Source organism: Oreochromis aureus, linkage group 3 (genome assembly GCF_013358895.1).
Source record: "Oreochromis aureus strain Israel breed Guangdong linkage group 3, ZZ_aureus, whole genome shotgun sequence".
Classification (NCBI taxonomy): domain Eukaryota; kingdom Metazoa; phylum Chordata; class Actinopteri; order Cichliformes; family Cichlidae; genus Oreochromis; species Oreochromis aureus.
Window position 1 is genome coordinate 53,875,226 of NC_052944.1, and position 26,355 is coordinate 53,901,580.

Below are 26,355 nucleotides of genomic sequence, written 5' to 3' on the forward strand. Positions count from 1 at the left end.
TGTGGGGGTCAGAGTTTACAGAACTACGAACGCAGCTGGAATCCACAGCTGTGCGTGTTCATGAAGCTTGCATTTTCACCTGCTGGACATCACTACCTGATAAGTTTAACTGTCTTCAGAACATTGCAGAAGCCTTATTGACAGTATTTGGCTCTACATATCCGTGTAAGCAGATTTTCTCTCACACGAAGAGTGTCCTCAGGTAGAAGTCTGAATGCTGGACACTCAGAGACCTGTGTCTCTGAGTGGGAGATCAGAGATCACATTAACATGTGTATCCCTGTATTAACAAACATCCCATATTGGCCCAGTCTATTTTTCTTATCATTGTTGTGAGGAGACCATAAATAGCATTTGCATTTTCTGTTGTGCTGTTCATTTTAGTGATGGGGCGGTCGCGAACGAAATGGCTCTTAGAGCCGGGTCTTTGACGTGAACGACGCGAGCCAGCTCCTTATCGCGAGCCGTGGGATTTTTTTTTTTTTTCTCTCACCCGCTCTCTCGCACTTTTTTTTCCGCTTCACTCCGCACGCGAGCCTTGTGCTTTGCGCTGGGCAGAGGGGGGAGGGGTATGGTGTTATTTCAGTGCCACTATTCTGAGCGAACGTAAAAAAAATTGCAGGTGCAAGTGTTGCATTTTGAGGAGAAATTTATTTTGAGCGTACAAAAGCGGAATTTGAGTGAACAAAATTCATTGCTGCGTGCAAAAAATGTATTTCAGTGTTTGCGCTTATCCATATTGTTAGGTCTAATTGTTGAATGTTGCCATTGTGTTTCTTAAATTTGTACAGTCTTAGTTCAAGCAGTATTATCAAAGCTATTCCTTTGATCCTGAGCACCTCTAACCACTTTGTGTTGGGGAGGTTTTATAGCAGATACATCCTATCTGGAAGATCTACTTCCTTTGATGTAAGCTTCCTGCGTTTACGACCCTTTGGTCAGCAGGAGGACACACACACACACACACACCTGCATGCATATACATACAGTGCCTTGTCTTTGTAACCAAAGGGGGTTGCGAGGGGAGGTGTTTTGTAAACTATTGTTTGAAGTTTGTCAATAAAAGCCAGCGAGAGGAGGTCCTCATCGGGGTCACTTCCATGCTGGACATAGACGAGGCCTCCCTTGCGCAAGTAATCGATCGATCGCTGACTGTCTTGTTTTCATTCATGATGAATAAGTCTCTAGAATTAGCGGGGTTTGTGGGAACAGACCCAACACATATACACACACAATAGCACCCCCTCTCACTCAGTTTTTTCATTTGCGCTTGCTCGCATTGTGTTGCTTGCGCTCACAACATTCTCTGCTGCGTGCGCTCAACTCTCTGTACACTGTTATAAGTGTGCCACAAAACCAACCAATCACAGACTTGGTTTCGAAAATTCTGATTGGCTCTTACGGTCTCCAATCAGCTCGCTAGCTGCTGCATTCTGGAAACACTGTCCGAAATGTAGCTAAATCCAGCTAAACTCAATTAAACCCCAATTTGCGGATAATATCTTTAATTATTTTATTTTAAAATATATTATTTTTTAAGACTATCGTTGGTGTAGTATAATGTAGTTGCATCATACAACCATGCCAACTGACTCATTTCTCCAAATCATATTTGAGTAGGTCTCTTTTATGTCGTCAAATACTGAACAGCAGCACGAAAACAGCATGTCCAGGCCATATGTAAGTAATATAAAATCATTTTGTACATTATTATTCGCTTGATAACTGACGTTAGCTAATTTGCAAACTATGCAAACTTGAAAAATGATGTACCTCATGTAGTTCGTTTTATGGGTTGTTTATTTTTGTCTGAGATACATCATTTCATTGTATTTTTCTAACTACTTGTCCATGTTCTTTGCTGCTTTTAACAGGACATACTGAGACAGCAAATGATACATAGGCTCCTCTCTAAACTGGAAGCTGCTTTAAACCAACAACCACTAAATCTGGATTATTTGGAGTTCTTGACTCGTCATGAGCTTGTTCTGTTTGAATCTTTCTCTCAGCAAATAGGCGGTCTGTCAGAGATTACAGAGGCTCTACAAAACATTCATCATCTGGTTCAGTGTGAAATTAACATCAGCTCTGTGGCCATTATTGAACTGGAAACAGAAGTTGGTCTGGGACCTGGCCACCCCAAAATCGTACTAGAGGGAGAAAAACTGAAGAACTTGTTGGACACTCAGCTGCCAGTCAGCTGCATTGCTAAATGTCTTGGTGTTTCAAGAAGAACAATCTTCAGGAGGATGCAAGAATTTGACTTGTCTGTGAGAGGAACATACAGCACAATGAATGACCAAGAGCTGGACAACATCATATCGGCTATCAAAAATCAGATGCCAAATGCTGGCTATCGAATGGTTCAAGGACATTTGGTTTCTATGGGTCTCCGTGTTCAGTGGTGGAGAATGATGGCCTCCATGCATCGAGTTGATGCTGTAGGGATCTTCACACGGATCACAGAACTAGGCTGTGTTGTGCGAAGAAGCTACTCGGTGCGAGGCCCTCTCTCCCTGGTCCACATAGACACAAATCACAAGCTAATAAGGTAAAATACCCACTTATATAGCTCTAACACAAGTTGGGCAGAAAGATGCACGTTATACTTTAAATCTGCTTTAATCAACCTTATCTGATAGGTCTTTCAGTGTATTTATAATATTTTAAAAAGCACTTGATAGAGTAATATTAAGTAAAAGGATTACAGGATGTGTAACAAAACCAGTAATATTGTTAATTGTAAATTTTCTTGAGCAATTATTTACACTTTGTATATCGATATTTTCCATGATAACAAGCCTATCAACACACAATATGGTAAGTGCTCTTGAAAACTTAAAAAAAAAATCATGACAAGAGAACTAAAATATTTAGTCTCATTGAACTTATCCACTTTCACATATAAAAATGTTGGTATTATTTTCAGCACACCTGACAATTTAAATCAGTGGCAAGTGTGCATACTGAAAAAATTATTTTCAATGTCTTACATGTTCTGCAAATCAAGCCTTAGTGAGATTGTTTTCCCTCTGAAACAGGTACAATGTTGTGATCTTTGGTGGAGTGGATGGCTACTCAAGGAAGGTAAAATTTTAACTGTTATGTAGAATATTTGGTAGTTTTGAAATGAGAGCTGTATTAGGTTATTTTTTTATGAACATCAATTATTCAGCAAGCCAACATAGTGGACGATTTGCATTTTTTTTTTAAATTTATAATCAGTTCTTTACAAAAAAACGGTTCAACTAAAAGGCCATTTTTATTTTTTGATAAGTACTACCAATATTGATGTATAGACTACTCAAGCTTTGAATTATGGTTTTGAACATAGAACCATACAATATTCCTTGAACACTTATTATGAAACTGCATTATTAACTGAAAAACTATATATGATCTGAAACCAGATCTTTAATTTTCCATTTGTTTTTACTGCAGGTCCTGTACTTGGATGCAGCAACTAACAACAGGGCAAAAACTACATTCTCATTTTTCCTGAGATCAGCCCAGCTTCACGGCTTGCCGTCAAGGTTTTATGCCCTGATTAAATTTATATGCTAGCAACAAGTTTCATTAAAGAAAACTTTAAAAATTCCTTAAAAATTTATTTGTATCATAGGGTTAGGGCAGATCAAGGAGTAGAAAACCTGGACATTGCACATTTCATGTTTGCCACAAGAGGAACAGGGAGAGCGAGTTTCATATCTGGAAAGAGTGTCCACAATCAGAGGTTAGTCTTTTGATGTTCTTTATATTATTATTGACTGCATGGGTAGATTGTTGTAGCAGTTCTGATATTGATTTGAAGCATGAAACACCAGAAATCCAAATTCAAATGTATTTACAGAGTAGAACGACTTTGGCGTGATGTCTGGATTGCAGTCACTAGCAAGTACCATGATATTCTTCACTCACTTGAGGAGGATGGCCTGCTTGACATTTCAGATGTCATTCATCTCTTTGGTGTCCACTACATCTTTGTCCCTCGACTCCGAGCAGATCTTGTCACCTTTGTTGGAGGATGGAATAATCATCCCCTCAGGACAGAAGGTGGTCTCACTCCTGAACAGCTCTGGTGTATGGGACATCTACAAGAGCTGGACGAGGGCGAGAGACTTGAGGTACCAGATCATAATCAGATTTTTTTTATTTTAAATTTATTTAAATGTTGAATTTCAAAATTTTAGTTAGCAGTTAACTCTGCTCTTCTGAAATTAACAAATTAAACACTTGTAGCACATCTGGGAGATGCTTCTAGTGATTTTATACATTCTTGCTTATCAATTACCACTAATCTAAATTACAGTAAGAAGAACATGAAAACAAAGGCATTCTTTTTAAATTGTTGTATTTAATGGAAAAAACGCTTACACAAAATAACATTACTCCCAAAGTACCTATTCTGGAATAATGACTATTATATATGTTTGTGGATTTGAAGGAGCTTCAGGATCCAGGTATTGACTGGGAGAGTGCTGTACTGCAAGAACAATCTAACGGCACAGTTGTGGTTCCTGAAATTGAATGCCCACTGGATGAGGAAACCCTGGAGGGACTTCAGAGAACAATTAATCCCTTGGAACATTCTGAGTCTTACGGTCGTGACCTGTACATACAATTCTTGCTACAGGTGTCAAACCAACAGTGACACTTAACATGGACATGAAAGTCAACGCTCTTTTGTTCTCAAATACTGGATTTCTTTGCTAAAACATTCAGATTACAAGTAGACAAGCAAACAAAGCACTTGCTTATTATCTATCAACGTAGGACCCTACACAAAGTTTTGAAGTCTTGTCATTTTCATGAAACAGCTACGAACATCTTAACAGCTAATGTTTAGAAACATTTTTACTCATTTAGTTTCCAAATTACAAGACAACAATGTGTTAAACTCTGTGGAATCCACCACCATATCTAACTGCTGTACTCATTATGGTTTTAAACGCTGTGTAAGTGTCCAGATGCTGCACTGGAAAAGTCACAGTACAAGTGCATGCACTCACAACTGGGTAACAAATTGAGTGATCTCCCAGCCGCTCCTTACATTCGTGGTCAAACTTGCATGTTATTTTGAAATGTCTCTTTTCATCAGGAAGGATGGGAACATGGGACTGGCCGGTCATCCACTGGAGCACATGCTGCTGGACAGCAAGAGACTCTGATTTTCACCACCTGCACCACCTGTGTTTCCATCTGTGACATTTGAAAATGTTTCTGAAGTCTTTTCTAAATAAAAAGCAATCTGGATTACAATGTTTTAAATTAACAACTAAGAATACTTCCTAGTGCCCTGCATGTTAAAGCAAAAATATTTAACAGATGCATACGGTATATATACAATACTATAGGTATATACAGCTAATACTATATAGTACCTGATGCTTCAATCTCCTGCAAGAAATCTTGCAAAAAATTTATGATCTTCCTCTCAGTTCTCTCCCTAGATGTCCCCTTTTCACTGAAATGTGGTTGGCAGCTCATCATAATGAAATCAGCGTCTGGCTGTAAATAAGGAAATAAAGTAGATTATATTATAGATATATTGTTCATTCAAAACTAATAAATAAATACAGGATAAGTACAGTACAGATAAGTGGACTGTCTTTGGATCAGACTGAAGCTGCTATGTTAATACTTACTTTGAGGATTTTCCCAGGAACAAACAAACTGTGGCAAGCTTCAGGATTTACAGCCATCAGGTTCACAAGACCATACAGTTCCATGCCCTTTCTGAGCTGCTGTAGCATTGGAATCAGTCTTGTTGTAGAGTGTAAGACAATGGCACTTAAAAAAAACAAACAAAAAAAAACAAAATGAAAAACTAGTTGGGGATGGGTTAATGATCTCTCTGACTTTTTCTCGCTTACCGTATCATGCTTTCCTTACTATCCATCTTTATCTGGTTTGTGTATCCACAGCTGACAATTTCATCAGCCCACATCATCAGAGACTGTATGTCTGCTGCATCTTCAACCTGGAAATGTATAATGTGAAAGAGGAAATACAGAAGGTTAAAAGTGTTTAAAACACCATACTCATAATATATCATGTGCCAGAGCTAAACCAGGTGCTCACTTTGCTGATGAGCAGGAAGATTCCACATCTGCAACATCCTCCTTAGACAGACAGCTGAAATCAACCTCTCTGAGCAGAGGAAATTGTAGCACCATTCTTTGAAAAAGGCAGGAGATGGGCCTCCTTGAGCGAGGCTGACTGCAATTATTTCACCAACAGTTCTGTGAAGACAAATGATTATAATTCATTTTCAGGTAACATTTACAAAAATATCGGATGCGTATTAAATGTAATACACAAAGCTCGTATGTAACCAACCTGAAGTTTTCATTATCAAGATCGGTCAGAGAATACTTGGGGTTTTTGCCCTTGTTCTCAGGTCCTTCAAAGAATCTGCTTTCAATACCTGAAATCATGTCTTTCATACAAAAAATATCCGCATTTTTAAGTTATCCATTATTTATTGACACTAGGACAAAACAGGTAATAGGCAACTCACCACTCAAAAACTCTTTCCTAAGTGCTCCTGTATCCACGCCTGCCTCTCCAATGAAAACCACCCTAAGAACACTGGTGGGAGATGCAGATTTTTTTCTCTGCCACTGGAGAATGCCTCTGTCTGGAAGGTCTTCTCTGTCCACACACAACTTAAATTCTGTTGTGGTGTCGACTTGTTGTTCAAGGCAACGCAATACATCTTCCACGCTTAACAAAAACAGGGTAGAAAACATTTTAAGTTCTCAAAGAAAAATAATCATCTTTAGATTAAAAGAGGCTACCACATTAAACGTGATTAGAAATTATTGCAGCATGTTCTGTGCAACAATCTTTAACAATAATTTAAAGTAGTGTGATCATAAAATGTTTTATATGAAATTAAACCCCAGCAATTATGTAAAAGATCTTACACATAATTTTAACAAATGGTTCTGCATAATAGTGTATATATGAACTATAATAGAGCAAAAAGTACCTGTCTGTTGTGCATACTGAAGTTTGAGCTGGTGTCCCTGTAGTTTGGTCATTTTCTTCAGGCACCATGCATTGAAAGCTGTTGACGAAACAAAGTTTAAAAAAAAAAAAAAAAAGGACATATATTTGCGTGGACTGTTACTGATGAACATTTTTTCATAAACGGCTGAAAAAAGATTACCTATCCCCACACAGACTCGCGTGGACTGTGATTTCATCTTCAGGAAAGTCTTTAGTGCATATTGGACAAATAACCTACAATTTCAAAAAAGGGGTACATGTTATGCATAGTGGGAAAAAGATCATTACCGATACAAAATTCATTGTAGTTACTATGGTTTTTAGTAATGTGCTAGGTTTACCTTGCATTTGCTTTTCACAATGCATAACTCAGATTCCTGCAGAATTAAAAAACAGTAATTGTGATACTATATTATTTAATCAAAATTGCTCATTTTGATTTTATCAAAATTGTCTCACCTCATCATCAGTCTCATCAGGAGAGAATTTTCCTTTGCACGTATTGATGTGTACTGCAAGCATCTGCAGAGGCATAACTTCATTACACTGGGAACATATCTTCTTTGGCATCTTTGAAAAGTGCTGTGAGTCGGGAGGTAGAGGAGATGTGTCTAATGTTTCCTGAAGAGGTACAATGTAAAAAGTGGATTTGCCACCTCCTGACACAGCTTTCAGTGTTTTGACAGAATATCCTTCTGTTTCAGGTGGAATTACAGTGAGCTTTCGTCGACCACTCCCACCTTTATTGACAGAAAGATAGCACAAACAATCAAGTAGCAAAAGTATCAACTACATAATCATAATGCAGTATAAGCACTCAAGAATGCCAAAAACACACATAAAAACTAAATTAACAACAAACCTGTTGCCTTATGCAAGAGCCATCCTCCACAAAGATATTCCATTTTTGGAAAGGTTTCTTCCAGAAGTCTAGAAATCTTAGTTAAAAACACAGTTAAGCAGAATGGAACACTAAATGGACTGTGGCATATGATTCAGGCTAAATGCGTCTGCCAATGACTTATTTTAATACTGACTATACAAACTTACCTCTGCATGGTCACCATCTTCTGGAAGAGACACTGTTTGTCTCCCCATGCCAGCTTGTAGGAGTTCAAGCTCCTCAGCTGGCAAAGGTGTAGGATGTGTTTTTGACAGCAAATAAAAACTGAGGCCTGTGGTCTTACTGCCTGCCTTAACAAGCTGCTTAGTAGATGTTAAACATCTCTTTTTACCACGGCTCAAGTTTGATTTGAAATATCCTGGAAATGATCTGTGGGATGAAAATGCATGAGTTTAAAAAATGCAGTGTTGCATAACATGAGGGTTATTGTTTAATAAAGTTATTAAATATGACATCAGTCCTTAATAGCACATTTTAATTTAAAAATCAATGTTGATAAATCGACAAACCAAATAACTTTAACAGAAAAGATTGCAAAAAGTTTAGAAAAAAAAAACACACAAAAAAAGCTAACACCTTGTCATCTCTTGCTGGATAGTCAGAGTTCTAGGCTCCGGCTGCCCACTCTCTGTTGGCCTCCCTGAAGGATTTGTGGATATGTTGTTAAGCAGCAAAGACACCAGATTTCTTACTGCTGACTCAACTGCACCATTACCCTAAAAAACATGATTGGGATACACTGCCTCAGTAAGACAACTACGCTGGTAATTACCCATAAGGCTAGCTTAAACTCTACAGCTGCATCTGTAACTACAATTTCACAGCATATTAAACAGAAAGGACAGCAAATTACTAAATTCACCAAAAAAATTAAAAATTAAACTCACCTGATACTGTGGTGTAGTATTATTGGAGCCATTTTTTGATTCTGCCATCTCTTCTTTGGCTGCAGAGTAAATCAAAAATCCCTCTATCTGCAAGAAGCGAGGCTGAGTGGACAGTGTTTCCGGTGTCCGGAAGGCAGCAGCTAGCGAGCTGATTGGAGACCGTAAGAGCCAATCAGAATTTTTGAAACCAAGTCTGTGATGGGTTGGTTTTGTGGCACACTTATAACGGTGTACAGAGAGTTGAGCGCAGGCAGCAGAGAATGTTGTGAGCGCAAGCAACACAATGCGAGCAAGCGCAAATGAAAAAACTGAGCGAGAGGGGGTGCTATTGTGTGTGTGTATATGGATAAGCGCAAACACTGAAATAAATTTTTTGCACGCAGCAATGAATTTTGTTCACTCAAATTCAGCTTTTGTACGCTCAAAATAAATTTCTCCTCAAAATGCAACACTTGCACCTGCAATTTTTTTTTTTTTACGTTCGCTCAGAATAGTGGCACTGAAATAACGCCATAGAGGGGCGGTAGTTACACTCAGTAGCACAGGAACAGAGCGGGAGGGAGAGAGCGAGAAAGAGAGCCAGGGACAACAACGTCACATTAGAAATGTATAGTGATCATCCACAACTATTTTCAGTTGCAGATGATAAAGGATTCAGAAGAGAATATGCATCTTCTTTTTCATATTTTAATTTATATTTAATTGTGTTGTGGTTTGCAGTGTTTTGTGTTGTCTCATTTTAAATTTGTTTAAAAGGAAAAAGCTGAAAATTTAAATAGTTAAAAGTTGAACTGTGACTAGTTGGTTTTTGTATTATATGATTTATTTATTACATTTTATGTGGAGTGAATAAATAAAAATATATTTACGGTGGCCCCTAGAGACAAAGCAGCACGTACAAACTCCAAAACACGTAAAAACCCAGAAGCACGAAAAAACTCCAAAACACATAAAAACTCAGGCTATGTCCACACGTACTCGGGTATTTTTGAAAACTGAGATTTTTCTATGCCTTTGCACCTTTCGTCCACACGTAAACGGCGTTTTCGGTCACTGAAAACGGAGATTTTTAAAAATGCCTGTCAGGGTGGATATTTTCGAAAACTCTGTTTTTGCATTTATGCGTGGATGAGGAAAACGGAGAAAACGCAGCGTCAAAGATGTGTGCCCTTTTTGACATCACACTGTGCGCCACGTTTTGTTTCGGTGAAATGAATTTCTACAATACTGTTACTGTTAATTGTACTCTCTGCAGTGTTTAAATGCTTACATATACACACACAGTTACTGTCCCTCCACACATACGACTCGGTTCTGCTTCTACGCCCCATCTTTGTTTACTATTTCCCATCGAGGCTTCTAGACTTCTGATTGGCCAACATTTCTACACGTTTAGGAACATATCGGCACCTGTTGCTTTGGACTGCTCCTAGCAGCGTTTTCCTTCATTTCTGCATTTACATGTGGATGGGATTATTTTTTAAAACGAAAACGGAAAATCTCTGTTTTCAAAAATACCCGTGTACGTGTGGACGTAGCCTCAGAAGCACGTAAAAATTCCAAAACATGTACAAAAGACAATAGAAGTGCTCCAGAATGCTAGGTGCAGTGTTGAGCTTTTGTTACGTAGAGGCTACACAAGCCAGCAAGTACCAACGACCGGTGTGTGGTAGTAAGAGGTAAATGAACTTTCTTTTTTTAATTATTTGAATATATATGTGTGCTTGTGTATCAATACACAAACAATACACATATGCTTTCAATTGTGTAATTTAAGTGATCTAGGTAGCTCTGTTTTGGAAGTTCAGTTAACGCTAGAAATATGTTTTAGAGTTTGTACGTGTCTCTAGGGGCCACTGTATATATTTATATATAAACATATATAAATAAAACCAATTTTTTTTTTACATTAGTAAGTCCTTTTGTGTGTAATTCTATATTATTGTAATAATAAATTAATTAAAGCAACAAAACAACCTGAAGAGCCGGTTCGGAGCCGAAAGAGCCGGAAATCCCATCACTAGTTCATTTGCTGTTATGGATAAAAAGTGTCTTCTTTTTTTTCCAAAATAGCTGATAAGTACTAACTGCGAACAAATATAATTCTATAAAGTTGTTCTATATAGTGTGTAACTGTTCATATTGAGCGTTATTAAATTTATTGCCAATGCAATCATATGGCACATTGACTTCTGAGGAAATTTTAGATGGCATCAGAAAGGATGCCGACCCCTGATTTAGAGACTTATTAAATCTGCATACAAAACTATGAAACTGTGACTGTGTGTCTGTGGGCGTATGGCAAAGTTTTATCTATTGATGCTTTCATTTTCCAGCTCAAACTGTCCTCTACAGTAAAGATAAGCCTTGAGGTGTCATAAAAAAAGAAAAAAAGAAAAATATGGTGCAATGTCCCTTTTTCAGATTTGGTACAGGGCAGAGGTCATATCATACTGGATGCTCTGTGAGTGTTTTTTTTATTTTTGCATGAGTAATGCATGTTACTCATTTTACCAATGCATGAAAACACTGTTTATACTACAAGTCAAAATTTTGGACACTTTCTCATTTCTCTTCTTTATTTTTAATACTTTCTACATTGTAGATACAAACAAAAGATACCAAACATATTGCGGCATGCAGAGGAATCTTAACAAAGATGCTCCACAAAGAGGTTAAGCTTGCTGTTTGATCCCAAGCTGGTAGGGTAGGGTAGGTGGAGCTCTTTATTAAAAACCCGCTGGTGCTACACTTTGCTTCGAGGGTCAATAACAGCATAACAGAACTCACTTATGTACTTATGTACTGCATTCTTTCTATAAAACAATAACTGTCAGTGAATTTGCACCGCAGTATAAACACAACATTCAAGATAACAGTTAAAAGTAACCATAAACAATAAAACAAGAACATCTAAACAGCAGCACATATCCCAAGGCATGATGGGAGAGAACGAGCTGCTCCCCCAACATGCCACAATATTAAGCTAGATATATGGAATTATGTAGTGCAGAAAAAATTATACATTACTCTAAATATATCTTATAATATAGCTTCCTCAAAGTAGGCACTGTTTGCTTTGTTGACTGCGCTGCAAACCTTTGGCCTTCCCTCAATGAGCTTCATGATGTAGTCACCTGAAATGGTTTTGCTTCACTGGTGTGCTTTGTCAGGGTTCATTTGTGTAATTTCTTGCCTTCTTCACGGGGTTGGGACCATCAGTTGTTTTTTGTAGAAGTCAGGTTGGTAAACAGCTTACAGGTAGAATTCATATTATGGCAAGAACCAATCAGCTAAGTAAAGGGAAATGACAGTCCATCATTATTTTAAGAACTGACAGTCAGGCAGTCTGTTAAATCGCTAAAATTTTGTCCCCAAGTGCAGTTGCAAAAACCATCAAGCGCCATAACGAAACTGGCGCACATGAGGACCGCCCCAGGAAAGGAAGACTAAGAGTCACCTCTGCTGCTGAGGATAAATTAATTCGAGTCACCAGCCTCAGAAATCGCAAGTTGACAGCACCTCAGATTAGAGCCCAGATAAATGCCACACATAGGTACAGTAGCAGACACATCTCTACATTAACTGTTCAGAGCAAACTGTGTGAAACAGCCTTTTATGGTCAAATTGAGGCTCAAAAACAATACTAAGGAAAAGCAACAGGCAGAAGAAATTTGTTTGGGCTAAGAAACGCAATTAGACCAGTGGTAATCTGTGCTTTGGTCTGATGAGTCCAAATTTGAGATCTTTGGTTTCACCTGTCTTTGTAAATTAACAGGTTACAGGACTTTTCTACTCTACTTGAGCTTTCAAAGCATGTTTTCCATTGAAAGTTGTTAACATACTGCATCACACACTGTTAAAAAAAACATCTTAAAAAAACGGTAATATTCCGGCAGCTGGGGCGCCAAAATACAACCGTAAAATAACAGAAAATAACTCCCGCATAAAAATACGGTTCTTTCCAGTAATGAAAATACTATTAATTGCGCTAATTTGACATGGGATCTCGCCTTTTCAAGGGCCGCTTAACATTAAATTAGGAACATGTTAATGTGATTAAACAATGAAATCATCTATAAATAGGAAAAACAAACATCTTAAAAAAACGGTAATATTCCGGCAGCTGGGGCGCCAAAATACGACTGTAAAATAACAGAAAATAACTGTCCCATAAAAATACGGTCATTTTCAGTAATGAAAATAGAGTTTGTTGCGCTAATTTTACATGGGACTCTGCCTTTTCCAAGTGTTTTTAGACATTAAATTAGGAACATTTTAACGTGATCAAACAATGAAATTACCTATAAACAAGGTCAATGAATGTGGCAATATGAATCATAATACGTAAATGTACAGAAATATACAGTTAACAGTTGGTTTAAATAATAATGGATTGCATGCCCTGGGACAGACTGACAAAGGCGAGGCTGCCATATCGCACCATCACCAGTAGGCGGTAGGTGAAGAGTCTTGAACACGGACACAACGACCGAGAGTATCCGAGCTGGGGCTCGAAACGGCAACCTTCTGATCACAAGGCGAACTGCCAACTCTTGAGCCACGATCGCCCTAAATAGCAATGATAATAATACTTATGTGATGTAACACAAGCTTATAGGAATCATGTTATATACTTTTCCATAGCATTACATTTGAATCCAACAGTTCAATCTTTCAAATAACGGACAGATATTTGTGGAATCATGATACATTTATGAATGTATTTTAACAATCTAAATATGCATATGGACAGACAGATACATTTAATAATCATGAAAATTATGTTTTATTACATTACAGTGATTTTACGTTAATTGACATTTGAAATGTGAAGTCAGTCTATTTACGTAACTTTAATGATATTCTAGAAGAACAGAACAAAACTGTGAAATACACAGTAAAATACTTTTATATCAGGATTTTTTCCTACAGTGCAGCCATACCCGCGACCTTGTGGTTGTTAGTTCACATTCGTTGGCTGATGCTTAGCATCATGTTATTATGTGTCCCAACATCCAATGGCATGTCACATTGTTTTCATGGCCACACCCTCACCCCAGGTGCAGAGGCCTATTTCTGTTCAGGAATGTTGTGAATACTTTGATGAGATTTATATTAATTGCAATAGCTAGGTTTCATTTGACGTAGACGTGACGTCGACGTAAAGCGCGAAATTTGACTGGCGGTCGGAAGTGAAAAAGATAAGCGCAAAATCACAGACAGACAGTACGCAAAATGCCTATGTCCCGTTGTGTTTACGGATGCTCCAGTAGGTCGACCAGAGAAACCGATAAACGGTATTTTAGGGTACCAAAAATAGCCCAACGAAGAGGAGAAAATGGAAAATTCTAACCAAAAACGAGGAAAAATGGATTTTAAATTTACGTTTACAGTCGGGAGGAGCAGTCTGCCAATGCCCGTGTCTGCAGCGACCACTTCGTCAGAGGTAATGTTATGTTTGCCAACGAACTTATTAGCATTAGGTTGTCGTTAAATTCTCGTTTACTTAGTGCTTTTAAGTTAGTAGTCTAATATTGACTTGATTGGGACTATAGGTTGCCCAAGTGCTTTGGATGACGAAGAGTGAATGAGCTGCAATCACTTCTCCATCCTCCTTTGCAATTACCCAAGTCTTCAGAGGTGTCTCGTTAGACCTCTGGGAATGGTTTACCTTGAAACAAACAACTGTCACTCTAACGAAGTCCTAAGGATGTGGCATGTTTGTTGACGTTAAAGCCGCTACCGCTAACTGTTAGCGTGTTTAAGATAAAGCAATATAAGAACAAACACTCACCCTTGCAAACACCAAACTGTATCCATCACGGAGACGTTTTGTTCCAAGGTTGTGGACCCACCCGCTGACAAAAAATTGTACGCCTCCAGACTCTTGAAAGCTTTCATTTGCTGCCTAGTGTAGTAAGAAGTCTGGAGGACCAAGTAGTTGGTGATATCCACAGCCTCGATAGTAGGCAAATCCTTTACTTCTGTGGTGTATTCGGACATTTTCAAAGAATACGGATCATGTCCGATATATTTTTTAACTATCTGTTTATATCTCTCCCGAGAAACGGGGTCTAAAGTTGCACAATAGCTGCTCTCCTGACTCTCCACAGTGTCCTCCATGTTTACTTCCGCCCTCCACTCAAAAATCGCGCTGCCTCCGTACGTCATCAGAACCACGTGACCGCAACCCAACTATTCCTACCTCTACATTTATTTTTCAAAATATATAATTAGCACAGCGTGGCCGTGCAATGTTTTATATGTTTTTTTTTGTTTTTATTCCTATTAATCATATTTTCACTTGTTACCTCTGAATTATTGAATCAGACCTAGATGACATGAAATTTTCAGCAAAATTATAATTCAAATACTCCTTTAATTATTGATTATTCTCATTAATTTTCGATCATGTTATATATTTTTCCATAGTATTACATTTGAATTTAACAGATCATTCTCTCACATAACAGACAAATATTTGTGAAATTATGATACATTTCTGAATGTATTTTTACAATCTAAATATGCATATGTACAAAAAAATTATTTAAAAAACAAATAAATTGTGTTTTACTATATTTACAGTGATGTTATGTTATTTTACCTTTGACATGTAAAATCACAGTCTACTTATGTAAATTTAATGATAATCTAGAAAGACAGTACAAAACTGTAAAATATACAGTAAGATACTTTGACATTACTATTTTTTGGAACAGTGCAGTATGGTACGGCATCTGCACCAAGGCAGATGGAGTGAGGCTGTAGAGAGTAGTCAAGGCAGCACAGGAGATCATCAGCTGCCCTCTCCCCTCCCTGATGAACATTTATTCCTCCCGTTGCCTCAGCAGAGCAACAAACATCATCTAAGACAGCTCCCACCCTGGTTTTGACCTGTTCAACCTGCTACCCTCAGGGAAGTGCTGCAGGTGTATCAGCACAAAGACCCACAGACTCACAAATAGATTCTTCCCAAAGGCCACCCTGAACTCACACATGCACTGACGACACAGTTCGACAGTTGATTTCTGCTATCCAAGGACTTTCCTCTATACAGAGTTTGCGCAACTACTATCACCACTGTGCAATATTTAGTTTACGTGCTGGTTTCTGCACCAAAGAGTCCTGTATTTTGGGTCTTGATTTCCCCTCATCCCCACAGTCTGCCAGCGCAGCTGTAACAAATTTACGTGCTATAACCCAGACTGTAAATGAATAACTCTATTTATTTTTTTCTGATTGTATATTTGTATATTTGATCTTTTTTGAATACTTTTCGTATTTTTTTGTATATGTACATAGTGCTACAGAACTGTGCACCTCACCCCTTTCATTTTCCCACATGTCATTTTCCCAATGTACACTATCTCACTGTGACAATACAATGCATTATATTCTATTCTATACAGCATACCTCATTTAGTGCTTGCTATCCAACATTCAGACATTAATACTCAAATGAATGCAATTTAGAGCAATTTGGATTAGTGTCTTGTTAGAATATTTGGCATGCAGACTGGAACAGCCAGGGATCTCACTAACCCGTCAATTAGTAGATAACCTGCTCTATCTCCTGAGCAACAACCACCAGTTATGGTATTTATGGTATTCCTTAATCTGTTCTAAAGAGCCTCTGTGAGCTACAGGGTCACTGTATTCTGAACATGAAAGTGATTGAGAACTGATTCACTTGTATTGAGTTTGTTGCAATGTCACAAACAATAAAACAGTGGATGATGAATCCATCCAAGTAATGAGAATCCAAATGTCAGCTGATAATTGTCCAGTTACCTGTTGTCAAATAATATATTAAGTACAATTTATTCAAGTATTTAAGAAAACCTTTTTTATGTGCAGAAACTCTGCTAAAGCTACACTTTACTCTTACTTATTTTGTTTAATTTAAATTTTCCTTTTAGGATGTTTTTGGCCATCTTGAGCTGGCTGTGGTCCCCTGGCTGTTTTTTTTGTTTTGTTTTTCAAATGGTGTGTCTGTGGTGTGTTTGTGGACACATATTTTATCGTTTATTATATATTATACTGTATACTTTGAGTTTATTGGCAAACAATGTCAACCACATGTAGTACGTATCCAAATATATTTAACTTGCAATATGTATTTAAGAAAATCTGCAATGCTGGTTGATGGAGTGTTGATTCAAAGGTGCTCAGTTTTAAACTCTTGTATATTGTTAATGTTTAAGATAAACTACATTTAAACACTTTCCACCTCTGAATCTTGCTGCAAATGCTGCTATTATATATTAGAGCTATTTTTTATATTTTGTAACTTTGTAATATATTATATTATTTAAATTAGTTCAGTCTGTTACTGTTCTTATTGCACTGGAACAACCACATCATTTCCTTAGGGATTAATAACGTATTCAGATTCTGATCATTTCCTGTTAAATGGTCCAGTCAAAAACCTAGTCATATTTACAAGCATGTGCGTATATTAATATTATGCCATTTAATGCTGTAATAATGTTGCCATAACTAATGCTGCCAAATATCTGTGTTTTAAAGTTTCTGCAGGTCACAAGACCAGGCTGCTGACTGCTTTTGCACCTCTGTTTTCTCATCACATTGAAGTCACATGTTCTAACTTGCCCACAAACTCTCACGCAAAACTTGCTTAATCCCTTGGGTTAAACTGTTTGTTCACTGGGAACTGCATGCAGACAGGAACTTAAGGCCAGAACATGTTGTGCCATTACAAACTGTCTTTTGGCAAAGAAAATGAGCATTTACAACAAGAGCGTGCAGTGACAAGATTGAGCGTTACAGGTGGGAACTGTTGCACATGTACTTGTGGGAGTTCCTTTCTCCAGGCTCAAAATACAGAAAGGAGAGTGTTTAAACCTCCTGTTATGTTCGTTTGTTAGGTACATTTCTTATGGAGCTGCTAGCTTGTCTCTCTTGCATCTGACAGTGCTCATCTCTTATCAAATTTTAGGCACTCCTTGCCAAAGTGGGTTAAATTGTCTTAAAACTGAAAAGGCTACGTCCAGATGAACAGAATCAACCTTTTGGGACTCAGATTATATTACTCTGGAGAAAATGTCTGCAGAGACTCCAGAGACATTGAAGCCCATAGCCTGGCTGTTGATTCATCCCTTGACTTATAGACAGCCAGGATGAGGACCCAAATAGCCATCTAAATCCATGCAAATGGATTTTATTCATCTCCTTCCAATTCTCCCCCCCCAAAATATGTACAATGTCCTTTTAAATTAGTCTTTTTCAGAATGACTTTTTGTATTGAGTTGGACATGACCAGCTCGAAAGCTGACTTAATGTCACATGTGTGACTGTGAAAATATGTGAAATAAACCATTTTCATTTTATATGTTGGTTACATTTGCACTTACAATTGTGAAGCAGAATGTTTCATAATGAAACAAAAAAATGGGTCAGTTTAACCAGCAACAGTACAGGAGGGTTAAATCAAACATACAAAATGTCAATGGAAAATTGTACTTAGTAGTCAGTATAATCTTTTAATGATATAAGTTTGCATATGGTAGAATACTGCATGTTGACCTTTTGATGACTTGGCTGTTGTTCACTACAAGACTTTGTGTGCATTCCAGAGTGTTCTGGCATTCACACCCACATCCTGGGAGCATGGGAGAGGACATACCTTGTCTTATTGTTTTATGATAGGATAAACGTATCTATATCTGTTTTAGGCTAAGTGCCTTTTGTTTAGATGAACTGCTGGACTTCCAGACCAGCAGGTTTAGGGAGGTCATTTATGGGGTCACACACTGACCCCACAAACACACACACACATCCACATTCCAATGTAAGGAACAAACGCACCTACTGATGTATAAATAAAGACCAGGGCAGTGGCAGAGTGCTAGTCTCAGAGCTCTCTCTCTCGTGCGAGTCCTCTGTGGCTGCCCTTGCAAGTAAAACTGTGTGTTTCTCCTCTCTGATTCGAAGCTGAAGAAGTGTTTAAGAATATATCTCTTAACACAAAATTATTTACTAACATCTGCCACATGCAATTTAGTAATAATTGCACAGATATTTAATGCAAAAAAATGTGCTTGATATTAAAATGAACTGACTTTACCTTTTTCGAAAATAGCACAACTTTGGTAAATAACCTGTAAATCCAAGCACACCAACCAGCACTTTTTGGGGATTGTGCTCTCATGTCGTTTTAGCTCTTTTAGTAAATCTGGCCGTTCATACTTACATTGTAATTTTTTTCCACCTTCGTCTGCTTGTCCAACACCACTATGTCTGGTTCGTTAGATATCACCAGTTTGTCTGTCTGTATCTGGAAGTCCCACAGGATCTTACCTCATTCAGAACCACCCTAGGGGGCCTGTCCCATTTTGACCTCAGGACTCCCAGGCCATACTCAGCACAGATGTTCCTATATACTTTCTTGGCCTCTTAGTTATGGCCTTCCATGTATGCCCTGCCTGCTAGCATCTTGCACCCTGTTGTTATGTGCTGGATGCCACATGTTAGATTCTGGCCATCATTTGACCCCATGGATCTTGTTTGATTCATCTTGGATAATGGTTCTGACACTCACTAGTCCTTGGCATCTTTCCCTCTGCTTAGCATGCAGCCCCAGGTTACTGAACCTGGGGTGAAACCCTCCATTAATGGTAATGAACTTTCTTGTCTAAATGCCAGTGGCTTCTATCTCCTAGGTATATATATATATATATATATATATATATATATATATATATATATATATACATATATATATATATATATATATATGTTAACGAGAGACACCGGAATGGCTAACCGAAGGTCGGACGGTCCTGATCCCCAAGGACCCCAAGAAGGACCGGTCCCATCCAACTACCGACCAATAACCTGCCTCAGTACTACATGGAAGCTCCTGTCAGGCATCATATCGGCTAAGATGAACAGGCACATGGGTCAATACATGAGCGGGGCACAGAAAGGGATTGGCAAGAATACCAGAGGCGCAAAACACCAGCTACTGGTAGACAGAACAGTCAGCCGAGACTGCAAGACCAGACTGACCAACCTGTGCACAGCCTGGATTGATTACAAGAAGGCCTATGACTCAATGCCCCACAGCTGGATACTGGAATGCCTAGAATTGTACAAGATCAACAGGACCCTAAGAGCCTTCATCAGGAACTCAATGGGGATGTGGCACACAACACTAGAGGCCAACTCCAAGCCCATAGCACAAGTCACCATCAAGTGCGGGATCTACCAAGGAGATGCTCTGTCCCCACTGCTGTTCTGCATAGGCCTGAACCCCCTCAGTGAGATCATTAACAAGACTGGCTACGGATACCGACTACGGAACGGAGCGGTTGTCAGCCACCTCCTGTACATGGATGACATCAAGCTGTATGCCAAGAGTGAACGAGACATCGATTCACTGATACACACTACCAGGCTATACAGCAATGACATTGGAATGTCATTCGGGCTGGAGAAGTGTAGTCGGATGGTAACAAAGAGAGGGAAGGTAGTCAGAACTGAGGGGATTGAACTACCAGAAGGCAACATTGCAGACATAGAGGACAGTTACAAGTACCTGGGGATCCCACAGGCGAATGGGAACGATGAAGAGGCCGCTAGGAAAGCTGCAACCACCAAGTACCTGCAGAGGGTCAGGCAAGTCCTGAGGAGTCAGCTGAACGGTAAGAACAAGATCCGGGCCATCAACACCTACGCCCTGCCCGTGATCAGGTACCCTGCTGGGGTAATAGGCTGGCCAAAGGAGGAGATAGAAGCCACTGACATCAAGACAAGAAAGCTCCTTACCATGCATGGAGGGTTTCACCCCAAGTCTAGCACCCTGAGGTTGTACGCTAAGCGGAAGGAAGGGGCCGGGGACTGGTGAGTGTCAGCACCACAGTCCAGGATGAGACAAGAAACATCCACGAATACATCACGAAGATGGCCCCAACTGACAGCGTGCTCAGTGAATACCTCAGGCAGCAGAAACCCAAGAAAGAGGAGGAAGGCGAGGAACCATCATGGAAGGACAGGCCCCTGCACGGTATGTACCACCGGCAGATAGAGGAGGTGGCTGATATACAGAAATCCTACCAGTGGCTGGACAAAGCTGGACTGAAAGACAGCACAGAGGCACTAATCATGGCAGCACAAGAACAAGCTCTGAGTACAAGATCCATAGAGGCTGGGGTCTATCACACCAGGCAAGACCCCAGGTGCAGGCTGTGTAAAGATGCCCCAGAGACAATCCAGCACATAACAGCAGGGTGCAAAATGCTAGCAGGCAAGGCATACATGGAGCGCCATAACCAAGTGGCCGGCATAGTGTACAGGAACATCTGTGCCGAGTATAACCTGGAAGTCCCGAGGTCAAAATGGGAGATGCCCCCAAGGGTGGTGGAGAATGACCGAGCTAAGATCCTGTGGGACTTCCAGATGCAGACGGACAAAATGGTGGTGGCTAACCAACCGGACATAGTGGTGGTAGACAAACAGAAGAAGACGGCTGTAGTGATCGATGTAGCAGTTCCGAATGACAGCAATATCAGGAAGAAGGAACACGAGAAGCTGGAGAAATACCAAGGGCTCAGAGAAGAGCTCGAGAGGATGTGGAGGGTGAAGGTGACGGTGGTCCCGTGGTAATCGGAGCACTAGGTGCGGTGACTCCCAAGCTAGGCGAGTGGCTCCAGCAGATCCCGGGAACAACATCGGAGATCTCTGTCCAGAAGAGCGCAGTCCTGGGAACAGCTAAGATACTGCGCAGGACCCTCAAGCTCCCAGGCCTCTGGTAGAGGACCCGAGCTTGAAGGATAAACCGCCCGCAGGGGCGCGCTGGGTGTTTTTTTTTTTTTTATATATATATATATATATATAGCGAGAGGGGGGGGAAATACTCAAACAGCCGTCTAAAGGAAAAACAACTGTAAGTTGTTTGTGCAATCTTACTGGCAACTTCTCAAAATCTTAGCTTATTTGTTCTACCCTCCTTTCCACGGAAAAGAACAGACAAGTGATTGCACAATTTTCAGGGTGCAGACAAAGAGGTAATTCTTCTTAGTGGAAAGCATGCCACAGAGGTCAGTTGCTTTACGCTTTACCCAAATGTTTCTTAAATACACAAATATTAGCTGGTTAATCTTTTAGTCATGGCCACAGTTTTAATGTGTTAAGAGACAAGTTTGTGTCTAACCTTTTGTTCATGACTTAAAGAGTAGTTGTTATGGACAGGTATATAGATTGCTTCCAAGGTTTAAACACTGAAGACGTTATTATAAAAAGCCATTTGTTGCTGCTCCCTTGGGTAGTGTTACGGGTCCGAAATTGAGGACGAGAGTAAAACAATGATGGTCCAGAAGAGGTCGGTCAAACAATTGATTTTAATGAATACACGCAGCGTGGGGAGATGTAAACTGCAACACATCAGTTGTAAATCCCCGTCCAAAAATACACTTCAGATTGCTTTTATAATATCAGGGTATTGTAACGCCCCCTCTTGCGTTTACAACCACATAATTTGCATCTTAAGAACATTGTTTGCCTCCTCTACAGATAATGATCTATTCTAAGAGATAAATGCAGACACAGAAGTTCCCCTTTCTGGCATCCTCTTCCAAATATAGTGATGATCTCAGGCCTTTGAGGTCCCCATGGACTTGTCGTCCCTCTGTCACCTGTTACTAGGCAAACTCAAATGCAACAAGAAGCTGAATACATTCAGGCCTTTGCTCAGCTACTATTTTACTGTAACAATATACTCAGCATATAAGCTTTTAAGTAGGGATGCACCGATCCCGATACTGGTATCGGGTATCGGGGCCGATACTGTAAAATGTGTGCGTACTTGTACTCGTAAAAGTTAACCGATACCATGAACCGATACTTATGTAGCCCGGATGGGAATTTGGGAGTAGATAATCATAATTCCCATGGACTTGAACGCCACATAAGGTGTTCACAGTTCACAGAAGAGAACGGCATGGAGAGATACACGAGGTTAGCTGAACCAAAGTGAGAGACTCGGCTAGTTTTACTGAGGTTAACTTGCACAAAAGAGTGTGTGACTAGAAAGCTAACCGTGTGAGAGCTTCGCAACAGAGTGTGGGTGAAGTGACTTTTTGTTTCAACGGTCGCACCACCGTCCGTGGAAAACTGTGTTTCCAGCCATGACCGCCGAGGCTAAAGGCTAGCCCGGACTGCTTGGCTGCGCCACGGAGGCAGCTGCTATGGACTGTCGGAGAGCTGGACAGTGACTGGCTAACGCGCTGTAGCAGAGACAGCATCGGGTCCGCAGGGAGTGGATTTAGTGTGGGACTGGTGAATGGCGACCTACCGAGCAACGGAACTGTAAGTCAGACTTTTGTGCTCTTACTGGGGAGAAGAGGATTTTTCTCCATCGTCTGGCGTGAGCAGCAAACAGGCCTGCAACAAGTGTGAATGTGAGTGTGTGTGGGGCCCATGTGTGAATATTGTATGTTTAGTGGATTTATATAACGTGTTTTGGAGTGTATATTAGTGAGTAACTTACCAACAGTGTTGGGGAGTAACGCAATACATGTACCGCCGCTACGTATTCAGAATACAAAATAGGAGTAACTGTATTCCGTTACAGTTACCGTTTAAAAAGGTGGTATTCAGAATACAGTTACTTTGTTGAAATAAATGGATTACACTGCGGTACTTCCCTGTTTCATATTGTGGCGGGTCAGGATTGTTTGGGTTTGTTTGACAGCTATGTTCTGTTGTTCCAGGCGGCAGTGTTACGGTTGCCATGGTTACAGGGTGACGCTCTCTCTCTCTGCGTGTTTCCTGGGTGAGAGAGCGCCTTTTTGTTGTTGTTGTTGTGCTAAGCTAATAGGCAGAATGCTACAGGCATAGCTCTAAAGAATGTAGCTTCATAGGCAGTGTAGTCCGTGCTGCAGAGAGAATGGACTACTGTACCCGTTATGTGTCTGTGAGCGAGGGAGGGAGAGAAAGGAAGTCCGAGCTGTCACGGAGCAAAAACGGGAGCTGGAAGCATGTAAATATAATAATAACCACAGCAGCCAAGAAGAGTGCCTGACGAGCCCAGCTGTAAGTAAGCTATTAAGACTCAACTGTACACTGTGTTCGTGTTTTCCTCCGGAAAAAATAAGTTCCGTTGGAGCAGCCTTTCCACACCTCTCTCTGTCTCCCGCAAGCAAAGTTGACCCAGACAACAAAGTAAAGCTAGTTTTCGGCTACCAGCCCGACACGGAACCCACTGTATTAGCCAGAGGTCCCTTTACTACTGTTCGGAGCCGCGGACCTTCAGTATCAGTAATAAATCACAGCAATAGTACATTCACGTAGTTGTAAACAGTGTTAAAATCTCCCAATTCTTTTAATCTTTGGGCTGAAGGAAGGACAATACTCGGTGTATAAATGCTCAATCAACAATTATTTATTTCCATATAATTCAACACTTAAGAGCATAAGAACCATCATGATGGGGAGACCTGCCTGCAGAGGGTCACCGCAAGTCTCAAAATGGTGACGGGTTACTCAGCTTCTTATAGCCTCTAGTGGCCCCCACCTAGTCGTAAAAGCCTAAACATTCACATTCTTTCTCTCTTACGGCGCCTAAGTTATGACCTCGGCTCCCTGTCTTTCTGCTCTCTGTAAAGGTGGGGGTATGGAATGTGGTCTTCTCTTCTATTCTAGACACAAGGTCTCCTGCACACAACATTCTCTTCATGATTCAGCAGTATGAAATGTCAAGAAACAGTGTAACACATTCAACAGTGTCGAATAATACAGGTCAATCAAATAGATCTAATGATTTTCACACTCTTTTAAGTCAGAAGTATGATGCAAACTAAAACTACATACTGATCACACACTCTATATTAAGGGGTATAATATGATCTACAGCAGTATCATAATTCAACTACTTTGATTACAGATATAAGGTAACATATGATAACAAAATAATCTCACAACAGCATGATAATATATTAAGTAATCCAAAGTATTCAGAATACGTTACTCTCATTGAGTAACGTAACGGAATACGTTACAGAATACATTTTGGGGCATGTATTCAGTATTCTGTAGTGGAATACATTTTAAAAGTAACCTTCCCAACACTGCTTACCAAAAGGTGATAACATAAGTTGGGTTGTTTAATATAATTTGAAAGGGAATTATTTCATTTATACAGTGTATTTCATTTGGTTAAGGAATTGGAATATCAATATCATAAAAAAGGGATGTGTTGTACAGTATTTGTCTCTGCCCTTACGTTCAGTAAACGTTTCGTTTGTGTTAAAGAGTTGTGTGGGGTCGTTTCTTTACTACCGGTTAAGTTTAACTTGTGTGTGGCAGAAGTATCGGTTTTTGTACTCGGTATCGGCAAGTACTCAGATCCAAGTATCGGTATCGGATCGGTTTGAAAAAATTGGTATTGTTGCATCCCTACTTTTAAGATTATAGATTTAACTCAACGATATAAAGTGGTTGTAACTGCACCTGTAATAAACATGTTAATATTTGATTATGATAACCCCTGTAATACAAATTATAACATAATGTCAACAGCTTCAATAAATGCATGGATGAAATGATAATTAATGCAATGATGAAGATGATGGTTATGTAAAATAATCCCTGTAATTCTACAGTAGCGCTCCATGTTTGATTTACACTTAACACCAGAGGCCCTTCCTCTGGAACTGAACCAGCTGGAATTGAACCAGCAATCTTTTATTTGCCAAACAAAATGATTAATAGCTTCATCGCTGGAAGCATGGAAGTGTTTTATAATAATCCATGAAATATTTTCAATCAGTAACCCACATATACAACAGATACATGACTGACATTCATGATGATTTTGTTTTTCCACCTAAACACTGCTGCTGCATAAACACATTCAAAATTTAGTAAACAACTGATTTAATCTTCGTATGGCTTTCGGGTCAAATTGACCTGTTTCTGTTAAAAAACAAAAAATAAAACAGTACAAGTTTAAATTTTTTCTACCTGATACTCAATAGCCTTAGGATTTTTTCTGTGACAAAAATTTCCAAACCAAAAATAATAACTGAGCACATATGCTGCTATACCCAACGCGTTTACATTTACACTCTAACCTCCATCACCTGCAAACCAATTGCTTGTCTTTCCATATTTTCTAGCTCTATATACTTCACACCTGCACATCAAGGGGGTAGGACAGAAGAGATAAATACTTCTGCATCACAGTAGTCTTTCATGCTTAATATAACCAAAGGATTTAGCTGTCAAAGGACTTTAGGCCTCATGTTTGAAGAGAGACAGGGACACAGCAATGTAGAAGAGGAAGATAGGATGAAGAGAAGAAGTCTCACACTATGAGGATAATTTAGAAATCAGTCAATCCATAGAGGGCACGGGTGGTGCTAAATATGTCTGAAGACCTCAATGGCCACAATAGTTTTTACACATCATACAACCTGGGACAGTACCTTCTCAAGACAAAGCTGACAATGGTTGAACACATATTAATGTTAATGAAGACATTGTCTCAATCCATTTTTTTCCAAGATAATGTTCAGGGTTGTG

General features: G+C 39.5%; 2 protein-coding genes and 1 long non-coding RNA gene across 3 annotated transcripts; 1 reads left to right on the top strand and 2 right to left on the bottom strand.

Moving 5' to 3' along the window:
* The first annotated feature begins 1,915 nt into the window (after nucleotides 1-1,915).
* On the top strand, nucleotides 1,916-5,141 carry LOC120434498. The gene is made up of 6 exons (XM_039602672.1): nucleotides 1,916-2,551; nucleotides 3,042-3,087; nucleotides 3,442-3,533; nucleotides 3,623-3,733; nucleotides 3,851-4,124; nucleotides 4,445-5,141. Exons 1-6 carry the CDS (start codon nucleotides 2,250-2,252, stop codon nucleotides 4,649-4,651), a joined length of 1,032 nt encoding a protein of 343 aa, XP_039458606.1. The 5' UTR covers nucleotides 1,916-2,249; the 3' UTR covers nucleotides 4,652-5,141.
* LOC120433931 lies at nucleotides 5,126-8,143 on the bottom strand. Its single transcript, XM_039601049.1, has 14 exons — nucleotides 8,065-8,143; nucleotides 7,877-7,952; nucleotides 7,474-7,754; nucleotides 7,356-7,391; nucleotides 7,175-7,248; nucleotides 6,995-7,072; nucleotides 6,521-6,726; nucleotides 6,340-6,439; nucleotides 6,147-6,242; nucleotides 6,082-6,085; nucleotides 5,874-5,980; nucleotides 5,646-5,790; nucleotides 5,382-5,508; nucleotides 5,126-5,232 (listed from the first exon to the last, which is right to left on the bottom strand). The coding sequence occupies exons 1-14, from the start codon at nucleotides 8,110-8,112 to the stop codon at nucleotides 5,126-5,128; spliced, it is 1,485 nt and encodes a 494-aa protein (XP_039456983.1). The 5' UTR covers nucleotides 8,113-8,143.
* Nucleotides 8,144-8,162: 19 nt separating this feature from the next.
* LOC120434515 lies at nucleotides 8,163-9,214 on the bottom strand. The gene is made up of 3 exons (XR_005609138.1): nucleotides 8,806-9,214; nucleotides 8,495-8,634; nucleotides 8,163-8,287 (listed from the first exon to the last, which is right to left on the bottom strand). It is a non-coding gene; the product is annotated as an uncharacterized LOC120434515 (long non-coding RNA).
* Nucleotides 9,215-26,355: the final 17,141 nt, after the last annotated feature.

Coding starts and splice junctions, on each gene's coding strand:
- LOC120434498 (XM_039602672.1), top strand. CDS start 2,250: ATGCAAGAATTTGACTTGTCTGTGAGAGGAACATACAGCACAATGAAT. Junction 3,088..3,441: donor TGGATGGCTACTCAAGGAAG/GTAAAATTTTAA, acceptor TTTTTACTGCAG/GTCCTGTACTTGGATGCAGC. Junction 4,125..4,444: donor ACGAGGGCGAGAGACTTGAG/GTACCAGATCAT, acceptor GTGGATTTGAAG/GAGCTTCAGGATCCAGGTAT.
- LOC120433931 (XM_039601049.1), bottom strand. CDS start 8,112: ATGGGGAGACAAACAGTGTCTCTTCCAGAAGATGGTGACCATGCAGAG. Junction 7,953..8,064: donor AAGATGGTGACCATGCAGAG/GTAAGTTTGTAT, acceptor TTTTTAACTAAG/ATTTCTAGACTTCTGGAAGA. Junction 6,440..6,520: donor TAGGAAAGAGTTTTTGAGTG/GTGAGTTGCCTA, acceptor TTTGTATGAAAG/ACATGATTTCAGGTATTGAA.